Source organism: Oryzias melastigma, linkage group LG7 (assembly GCF_002922805.2).
Source record: "Oryzias melastigma strain HK-1 linkage group LG7, ASM292280v2, whole genome shotgun sequence".
In the NCBI taxonomy this organism is placed as follows: domain Eukaryota; kingdom Metazoa; phylum Chordata; class Actinopteri; order Beloniformes; family Adrianichthyidae; genus Oryzias; species Oryzias melastigma.
In genome coordinates, this window is record NC_050518.1 from 21851076 (window position 1) to 21861986 (window position 10911).

Sequence of the window (10911 nt, forward strand, 5' to 3'; positions counted from 1 at the left end):
ACTACCAACAACAATCTAGTTAAATTTACTTACATCCACAAGTAAGGTTATTATCAAATCTTAAGTAAATATAGCAAACATAAATTTCTCTAATAAATTTACATAATATTAATGAATGCTCCAAAAGTGATTTCAACAATTCAAAAAGTAGATCTTACTAATAAACAATCTAAATGTTTTTATTACATGTAAAAAATAAGTAAACGTAACTTCTTTACTAGAAAAATCTATGTATTTGCATAATCTTTGAAATATAATGTAAATATTATGAGGAATAATTAAGTATATATTACTGATGCAAAAAGTTTGTTTTTTCAGTGTGGAATCCTCCTCTTCTAATGCTGGTGCAGCTGCATCATTAGCTTGACGTAAGGGGGACGGCACAGGAGGGGCCTGGGTTGGCTCCTCCCCTCCGGTGGAGTGGAGTTGTTTTCTTATCTGGGCCCAGATGATGGCCTCCTCTGCTCCTTCGCGGCTGCTCTCCTCTGAGCCTGCTGCAGCCACATGCTCGCAGGCTGCAGCCCCGGATCTCCTATCTTCTCTCCTCTCTCTTTTCCACGCACAGAAAAAAGAAAATTCTACTACACTCTCTCAATCAGTCATCCAACTTTATTACATTCACACGGTCCGGACCCACTCACTCTCAATGTTTAATTTATATTTTATTTAAGGTGAAAATAAAAAAAAACGTTTTTACGCAGCTTTTACAGTATTTATATAATTTTTAATTAATTAAACCGAAATTATTTATTAGACCGAACTATTATTTAGGTTATATTCACTATTGCATATGCTCTGTTCTATCGGACCGACGTAGGTTAATTCCCGTTTTAACCTAATGGGCTCTTTTAGCCCGGTATACCTTTTCCCTTTTTACCCTAAAATTTCACAGCGCGTACTTATCCTTCCCACACTTAAACGTGTGTAAGTATATTCAATGATATCCATTACATGGTTTCCTCTGCACGTATAATTACTTTTACTTCACAACTCAGCGCTTGTACTTTTGCCCATCATTAACGGTCGTTTCAGATTTGTGTAAGCACAATTAGTTACTGGTCATTACACAACGTCCTACTGCGAATCTTCCCATACAATTCATAAAATTATTAAACTTGAACTGACCAACCAGAACTTCTCCTTCTCTTCCAGCTCACATCCTACCTGTGGGGCATACCCACTAACAACATTGAACATCACACCCTCCAATTCTATCTTCAGACTCATCACTCTATCTGACACTCTTTTTACCTCCACAACACTCCTAGCAAACTCCTCCTTTAGGATAACTCCTACTCCATTTCTCTTCCCATCTCCACCATGATAGAACAACTTGAACCCTGCTCCTAAACTTCTAGCCTTGCTCCCTTTCCACCTGGTCTCCTGGACACACAGTATGTCTACCTTTCTCCTCTGCATCATGTCCACTAACTCTCTACCCTTTCCTGTCATAGTTCCAACATTCAAAGTCCCAACTCTCAGTCCAACACTAGTGACTTTCCTCTTCTCTCTCTCCCTACGAACCCGCCTTCCTCCTCTCCTTCTTCCACCAACAGTAGTCCAATTTCCACCGGCACCCTGTCGGTGAACAGCACCGATGGCGGTCGTTGTTAACCCGGGCCTCGACCGATCCGGTATGGATTTCGTAGGTCTGATTCGCATATTTGATTTGGCAAGATTTTACGTCGGATGCCCTTCCTGACACAACCCTCTGTATTTATCCGGGCTTGGGACCGGCACAATGAGACCCTGGCTTGGGCCCCCTCATGGCTACATTCTGGCTGGGATGATTGACATTTAAAAATAAATTGCTAATTTTTCACTTTTTTTTTAACCTTCTAAACTAACATTATCTTTCAGTTATTTGAATAATTTGACCCCATTTGATCCATGGCTGACAAGTCTGGACTTTGAGGTGAAGTTTCAGAAATGAGCTATGGACCCTCAACTTTTGGGGCAGCAAAACAGAAAAATGATGTCTGCCGTTTAGATTTTTTCAGATTGAGTCAGACTTTAGGGGTGTAGCATATTCAGCCACAAACACCTGGGACCTTAGCTGAAAACAGTTTATTGCAGGGAAAAGGAGTTGAAAAGGGAAATATTTGTGGAGGCTTGAACAGTATTTGGTCTTTATAGTAGTCAACTTCTACCTTTATGACTTGAAGAGAAAACTGTTGGAAGAATATAATAGTAATGAAGAGGCTGAAGTGTTTGTATCCATGTGTAATAGTGTTTAATCATCGACAAGAGCAGACAAGGGCAGGAACAGAACAGAGTCAAAAAGGCAAAAGTCAAAACACATGAGAGGGTGTCTAGAGAAAGTTGCTCAGAATGACTTGCAAGTGGCACAAACAAGACTTCAAAGCTCAGAACTCAGATGTCAGTTCCAGGTTGAACACAGTGGAGGTGATTGCTAAATGGGGAACAACTGATGGAAGGTCCAGGCTTAAGGAGCAGTGGCTGATGGGAGATGTAGTGTGATGAGAGGAGGCCAGGTGAGAATCAAAACTTGGGAGATGGCTCCCTCCGGTGGGTGATGGAGGGAACAGGGGCATGACTCATGAGAATAATTAAGACAAAACACAAGCAATATAAAGGAGATCATAGGCTCTGTTGGAGACAAGGTGGCTCGACGGTCACTAATCATTACCATATTTCCTGGAACTGTCCCATTTTTAAGAGATTTTGGAAGAATATTCAAGTCTCCCAAAGTTGTGTTTTCAATACTCCAATACCTGTTACCTCTAGGACCTTAAACTTGGGTTTTGTACCATTTATTAAAGGCAAATTTGAGATGTAATTAATATAGTTACTCTTGACAGAATGTAAAAAGATGGATTAGCCAGGTTTGATATTATTTTAGTAATTGTCAGGATGTAAAAGGTGTTCTATCGGACACCAAGTTCAAATGTTTTTCACAGCTGTTTCTGCTTTCTCTTTCTCCGGTTGCTTCTCCCCGACTTCTTTCTGTCAGGTTTTGACAATAGTGAAGTGTATGAAAAAGTCTCAAGAGGATACAGGATGCCGCGTCCTCCAAAGTGTCCCATGTCTTTGTACGAGATCATGATGAAGTGCTGGAGCCTCGAACCAGAGGACAGGCCGGACTTCAAGACCCTGCAGAGCCAGCTGGACGGCGGCTTGTATGAGATGGCCTGAACTTCTGCTGGTGTTTGTTCAGTGGAGCGGCAGAAATCGCAATGAAAACAAACTGAAACCTCATTCGTTAAATTATCTTCAAAACAGCAACTTTTGTTTCTCTTCAGTCCTTAGAGCCAGACATGTTATCAAAGCCATCAAGACTTTATAAAAGAAGTTTTGTTTCATTGTAAGATTTATTGAAGACACAGCACTGAATTAATCTGAGAAGCCCTGAGCATTAAGCCTGAGTCTAAAGACCAGGATTAGTTTCACCAGAAAACAATAAGATACGATACAACACAACAAACAGTTTTTCTCTTTATTTTTGAAATGAATGTATGTGCAATAACTTGACTTCATAGTCAATTGTTCTTATTCTTATTTTCTTTTAAATGTGATGATATTTTGATTAATGAAAAAAGTATCTGTGAAGTGTGCACTGATGATGGCAATCTAAGTAAAGAGCAATGGAAATAAAATCAAATGTATACACGTGTCTTTAATTCTGAACTCTGTTCCCTTGAAACAAAAGGTTTTATTTAAATGTTTATATGAACAGAGAAGTTCATTGAGCACTAATTCTTATTTACAACCTGGAACTATGAAGCATTTTATTTGGACTTTTGAAGAGCTAAACACATTTTAGTTAATTATCATGTTGGACTGTTAAATCATTATCCTCTGAAGAGGTCAAAACTTTGATTATATTTAAGACAAAAACAGTTCTTGCCTGAAACAAACTTCAAACAAGTAACAACATTGTTACAGTTTATCCCTTCCATCCATCCATCTTCTAAACTGGTTTATTCCTGTCAAGGGCCACGTGGTTGCTGGAGCCTATCCCAACTCACACATAAGGGCTGGAGTCAGCACTTAACCTATGAAGCATTTTTTTTTAAGAATGTTGGAGTCTGTGGAGTCTTCAGGTGGAGGTAGATGTTCTTCACTTCAGAGAAGTTTGATGTTAATCTTACATAAGAAATTATCATTAAAGAAGATAAGAGTATTAATGAAAAATTATCAAAGTGATTGCTGGTCGTTTGCTCACTTGTTGGCTTGAGCCAGAATTCTACTGAGTTCATGCTGCCATCTACTGGCTGCCAGCTTAAAACCCAATAAATGTACAGTTCTTCTACAATGATACTACGAACAATGAAGTCCAGTTTACTGCTTTTTCACACTTTGATCAAACATACCTGGATGAATGAGTGAGGCATAAAGTTCATGTTAAGATTTAACACTAAATTTAACTGGTCAATTATTAAATGAACAATAAAGCAAAAGCTATAACAAAATGTTTGGTGAAATCATCAATAAACAAATAAGCACCTGCGTCTTTAAATATGAAGTTTAATGTTTAATTCATTTGAAACTGTCTGTAGTGTTTTGTTTGGCCACCAGGGGGCACTAGACTCTTCAATTTTAAAGACCCACTCTGAGAGGGAAAAATGCCTTTTTTCGTGTTTTGAACATTTTCTTTAGGCATTTTACTTATGATAGAGGAAATGTGTAAAAAAATTATTTTAAAATTGTTTTTCGAAGTATTTGTTTAATCATATTTCTGTGAATTAGGGGGCAAAAAAGGAGTTGGAATAAACTTGTACTGGGCGGGTCACAAGCTTCCGTTTTGATTCACCTGGAGACAAATGGATCCATGAACGTCTTTGTTTTCCTCGTCTGAGCTGGAATCTGGATCAAAACTGTACGGCTGGATAACTCTGATATTGGTCGCCATTTTTGTTGCACCACTAATGTTAGCTTGCTGGTGTGAGGGGCTGTAAGCTAGCAGGAGAGAGTATAAACTGATAGATGATGGGAGGTGAGGGCAGGCTTACCACCATTCCTGCCTACAACTCATACCGAACTCCTGCCGCTCTGCAGAAACTATGTCCTAGAAAACAACACAGGTTTATTGATAGTGGTTAAAAACTAAAGTTTAGATTTCATTTTGCAGCAGAAATAAGCAGGATATATAATTTGCATCTGCAGCGTTTGCATCTGACTTCAGTCCGGTACTCTAGGAATAAACCAGTAAACGGACGTGCTTTGCTTCCGTCAGTCTGCAGCTGTTCCTTGTGCTGCTGCTTTTTGGCTGCCTCATGACATAACTGGGTCAAACCGGCCTCGGGCTGCACCCTGGCATTCAGCTCTTGTGCTCAACTTTACACTTTGGAACAATGCCTGGTGCTTCCACCGCCAGCTCCTGAGTGCTGTTAGGGGGATTGCTGAACTCCAAACTGGCTTTGTTGTGGATTTATCAGCATATTTGTGCCATGAAACTCCAGTCAGAGCAGAATCTGAACACGGACGGTTCCACCAGAAACTTCTAGAAAGTCCTCAGATGGGCGTTTTTACATAAAGTGTTAGTATTTAGCTCCACTGCTTGCCAGCTTCCATGTGTAATGGGATCTTTTTAGATACTTTTTCCAGCTCAGTTGATGGGATGATGGCGGAACTTTCCCAGATGGAAAGATTTCATCTCTCCATGAGGCCATACATCTGTCCCTGTTTCCTCTTCTGGTTGAACAAAAATAAAACACCTTCACTGGAATATACCCAGACGACGTCTCGGTCATGTTGCCCAAAGCAAACCAAGAGCTCCTTCATTTATTTGGCATCTTCTGAGGTTTTTTGGGGTAATTCTTAGTTAAGCTAAATGTTTAGCAACGTTTTAGCTGTTTGGGGGGAGGTAATTTTGCATATATTGATGTTTTGGGCTAATTCTGAGTTCATACCTTTACTGCATCACTAGATTTTTCGCAATTTTTTTTAAAGAAATTCTTCAAATTATTTTGCACTTTCTGCTATTTATGGAAATTTAGATCCTTTAACAACGCTAGCATTACACAAATAGATTTTGCGTTTTCAGTAAATCCCTTCAGCAAAACAGTAAATTTCTTCAGCAATCAGCTTCAGCATCTTCAGTGACTGTTTTCAGCTAAAAACATTCACACTAGCACATGGGGTGTCAAACTCAATCACACAAAGGGCCAAAATCCAAAACACACCTCAGGTCGCGGGCCGAACAGGATAAACATTTACCAAACACTCTAAAACTACATTTTTAAAACTTTAAAACCGTAACTTTTCAAATAATTATGAACTAGATATATAGCATTACCTTTGATAATGCTAGTGTGAATGCTGTAAGCTGAATTTGTCTGCTGAAGATACTGAAATTGATAACTGAAAATACTGAAGCTTATAGCCAGCTAAAATATTAGCTAAATGCTAAATTAGCCTTAAAAACTAAACTAAGCTAGCATGTAGCTGAAAAAATAGCTAAACTTCAAAACATCCTAAAAAACAGGAAAAAGATGAGAATATTTAATCTACTTCAAGTTCTTGGTGCTGAAGCATCCATTTTTGTTTACTTTTATCCTTTGGTCTGCAGTCACAATGTAATCAAGAGCAGAAGAATTCACTTCTGCAAAGACTGTTAGATGGACAAGGTCCTACCTGTTTGGTTCCCACCAAACCTGACCACACAAGCAGCCTTTCCAACAGTACCGTGGGTGTATTCAGACCGGAAAGGTCCTCTGGTCCGGATCAAATCCTGAACCTTGTGTTTGGTCTGTATTCAGACCGGAAAGGTCCTCTGGTCCGGATCAAATCCTGAACCTTGTGTTTGGTCTGTATTCAGACTGGCTTCAATCAGACATTCCAAAGCTTGCAAACAAAAGATCTCTTCAGTCATTGGTCAGGAATTACAGGGGCGGGGCAAAGCAATCAGTAAAGGAATAATGGAAGTCCTAACCTTTGCAGTCTTTGTCAGGATAGTTTACTTGTTCAAAATCTATATTTCATTGATCAGTTTGGAACGTCTGAACGACTTTTTATGAAGCTTTGGTACGGTGGAGGAATGCTGCAAGACAGCTCCTAGCAAGATAACTGGTATGAAGGTTGGATGATCAGTGTTTATCACATATGGATTGTTGGGAAAACTGTGTGAGAATGAATGTGGATCACGTTTAAAGTGGTGCCTGTATTCATCCAACCACGTTTCAGTGAGCTGCTGTGTCTCATCGTTGCTTCACATTTCTCTGTGGCTCATCAGTTTAGATCATGTAATCCTCGGCTACGGTGGCTGTTTTGGTCCAGTTGGATCCAGTTTGGTCCACAGAGTCTATTCAGACCGAGGAAACTCGGAGAGAACTAGAGCTCAGTCCAAATGGAAACTTACCGAGACCACAAGATGGGTCCTAGAGCGGTTCCTGGTCCCAGACCAGGGTCCACTTGAGTGTATTCAGACTGAGAATTAGTTCTGGATTATCAGTGCAGACAAACTTTGAACCAAATGTGTCCAGTCTGAATACACCTAAACTCTGATCCAGACCAAAGAGCCCCGGTGTGAACACGTCTCAGACCGGTTTGGTTTTATTCAGTCATTATTTAAAATAGCAGGACTTCACTTTAGATGGAAGGTACTGTACATCCTGTTGACTAGAACTAATAGATATTACTGTAACCAGGATGGTTAGGGACATGCAGTAAACATGGCTCTGCTGAGGAAACAGAAAGCTCTCTTTCATAACGTCCTCCGGGCTGTACCAGCAGGTTTTAGAAACGACACACAAACATAAAAAGCTTCATGCATGCAGCCATGCAGGAGCCTCGTGCTCCTCCCTAAAAAGTGTCTCTTCAGCAAAGCGTGAGCGAGTGAGCTGCAACCTGAGACTGCGAATGCATGTGTGTTACTGTACTGCAGCGTCATGTCAACCAGTTAATCAGGTTCAGCCGCGTGAACGGAGGGAAAGCTGAGAAAAATCCCCTGTCACATAAGCCCCGCCCCTAAGTAGACCCAGTGACCTCCACACAGAGGAGCTTCTGGACCACTGAACTGCAGGCTCAGACCATTAAACAAAGTTAGGAGTCATGTTAAAGGATCAGCACACAGTAACTCGTTCCATGAATACATACATTTCACCATGGATGGAAGAACACAGTATTTCTATACCAGCGGCGGTACGATGATCTGTTTTTGTCACGACACGTGAAAAAAGTTCATGAATTACATTGAGGAGTTTACATTCTTTTTCCAGGAGGTGAAGGGTTAAAAGAAAAAATCATGATTGTATTGTGTTTGGATTCTTCAAAAAATGAAAACATTTGTGACTGTAAAGTAAAAACAACATGACCAGTTTATCACTCATTTGGCTAACCAGGGAGCTTGTTCTAGTCTCACTCTGATCATCTTTTATCTGTTTTCAAAGTGTTCCCCGTGTTTCTTTAACCCTTTAACACCGGAGCTCCAATGTTCTTTGATTTACACAATCAAGGTAAATCCAGTAGTTCTGAAGGAGAAGAGCAGCTCGCGCCGTGCTAGCTTTTTTGGTTAATTTGACATTTGTAAAGGGTTTTTTTAGGCTAATTTTTAGTTCTGCTAAAATTGTAGCAACATGCTAACTTTTGGCTACTTTGGCATCTGGTCAAGTTTTTTTTTTTTTTTTTGGTGGAAGGGGGAGGGCAATTTGGAGTTGAGCTAATATTTTAACAACATGCTAGCTTTTGGGGGGGGGCTAATTTGGCATCTACTAAGGGTTTTTTGGCCAACTGGGAGTTTTGGAACTGAGCTAATATTTTGACAATGTGCTAGCTTATACATACACACACACACACACACACACACACACCCCCACACACACACATATATATAAAATTTGCTATGAACTGAGGTCTTTTAGATTATTTTAGCAAAACTTTAAATGTTTAGGCAAAACTGGCATGTGTTGAGGATTTCTTTTAAGCAAATTTCCTTTAAATTCCTATTTTCTTTGCAATTTTCTATTCTTCAAATTGCTTATGCACTTTTGAAATGTGTGTAATATTGGTATCAAAATGTTCAGCATATTAAGGACATTTATGTTTATACTTTTGGTATTAATACGTCTAACACATTTTAAAATGTTAAGCAATTTTTGTGATTTTTCAAGAAATTCTTCACATTCTTTGTCCGCTTTACAAATAATGCAAGTTTAGTTTCAAAATGTTCAGCAAATTCTGGACATTTATGCTCATACTTTTGGTTCGCATTTTAAAATTTTGCAGAATTTTTTTCAATTTTTCTAGAAGTTCCTTAAGTTCTTTCTGCAATTTCTGCCACTTTACGTCCATTAGCAACTTTAGCAATATGCAAAAACTTTAGCTTTATATCTTTTGCACTTTCAGCAAATGTCTTCAGCAACAAAGTTCTTGCGATTTCTTAAGTTTAACAATAAGTTTGTAATATAGTCAGTAAGGCTCAATATCTACTTCCACTGCTTAAGGCTCAAGCTCTGCTCTCATCACTCCCCCTCGGACATCTTTCTCTTTGGTATGTGATATTTAGGTCAGGCATGTCAGAGCTGTGCTCACCACTCACAGTAGCTGTGACTTGTTTGTGTCGGTGTACCGAGGAGGCAAAAAGAGACAACATGTTTAGACTGGTAGAATGGGTTTTAACTTTTAATAACAGTCTTCGTCATTCAGAGTAATTCAGCTCAGAGTGGCACAGAATGATCTGAGGGATGGAGGAGTGGAAGAGCCGGCCTCCTCAGTCAGTATAAAATGTGTCTGTGTGCCAAAGCTGTGTGAAGGGGAGGACGCATCACAGCGAGGAGCCGAACAACGCAAAACAGACAGTCATCACACACGGCGTCAGCCCTTCCGTGTCCTCATCCTGCACCCGTTTCTCCCATTTTTCAACACGGGGATCATCGTTCTGGACGAGTTTTGTTCTTTAGGTTCTAAGAAAAAGTAACTGCACCCCAAGACTAAGAAGGTAAGATCATTCTGCAGCTGCTGCCTCCGTTTTTACACTGCACTCAGGAAGATTAAAGTGTTGCTCGTCATGCTCATTAAAAATTCCCAAACGATTGATCATAACTTGTGGCGGCTGCATGATCATAATGTGATTGCAGCTCGTAGGGGTCACATTTCACACATTCAGGTGGGTGTCAGCTTACAAAATGGAAATGATGCTTTTTTGACAGAAGTCTCTGAAGGCAACAAGCTGACCCCTTAAATACTGCAGACATGGTTGGTGGAGATGCATGAGGGTATTAACTCATGTAGAGAAAACAGTCGCACACTTCTACTGAAACTGAGCGCTGGAGTCGAGCGGGATGATCTTCTGTGATGTTTGGTGCAGGAGGCTGCAAGTTTGAATCCTGGAGTGGAAGTCCTGTCAGCGGTGTTTAAAAACAACTCATGTATGAAAACTTTATACCAATACTTTTACTTTTGATTTTTTGCGTTAGAATTTTTTTTTTTTTTTGGACTAACTGAAGTTCCCATAAATATGAATAAACTCTCACAAACTGTGGGCTGTCCTGCTTTAGATGTTAAGGATTTCATCAGAGTGAAATAAAATCCTTTTTTGTTATGGAGTTCTTTTGAGTGACCTACACAAGAACATTATGTGAAAACTGGCAAACACAGCAGGAAATATTTACAGCACTTCTCTCAGAAAAAGAAACACACAAGTTAACATGAATGTCATGATGGTTGAGCTGGGCGTAGCAGACCTAGACGGATGCCGGAGTTGATCGATAACACTACTACTGCCCGGTGGTTTTTGAGTGGAAGTGGCGTTTCCATGGCAGCAGGAAATGGCTGACTGGGGAGTTGAACACGTCTCTGGAAGGTGAGTACGAGAGACGACCCAGAATGGAGGTAGGAGGCGAGGAGCAAGTAGCCCAGGCGTGAGCTGTGTAGCGTGGACAGGAGGGGAGACTGGAGGCGGGATCCCGGTGTGGTTCCGAGCAGCGGTGGTGCAGGATAAGACCCCGGTCG

General features: G+C 40.2%; 1 protein-coding gene across 1 annotated transcript in view; it reads left to right on the forward strand.

Annotated features, from left to right (window-relative positions):
• The window catches only part of ptk6b (PTK6 protein tyrosine kinase 6b), a gene marked incomplete in the record, with an annotated part of 22437 nt that extends 18335 nt beyond the window's left edge, over positions 1-4102 (forward strand). Inside the window, 1 exon segment of the mRNA XM_024292078.2 lies at positions 2975-4102. Coding sequence (XP_024147846.2) covers positions 2975-3156 — 182 coding nt within the window.
• Between the last annotated feature and the right edge of the window lie 6809 nt (positions 4103-10911).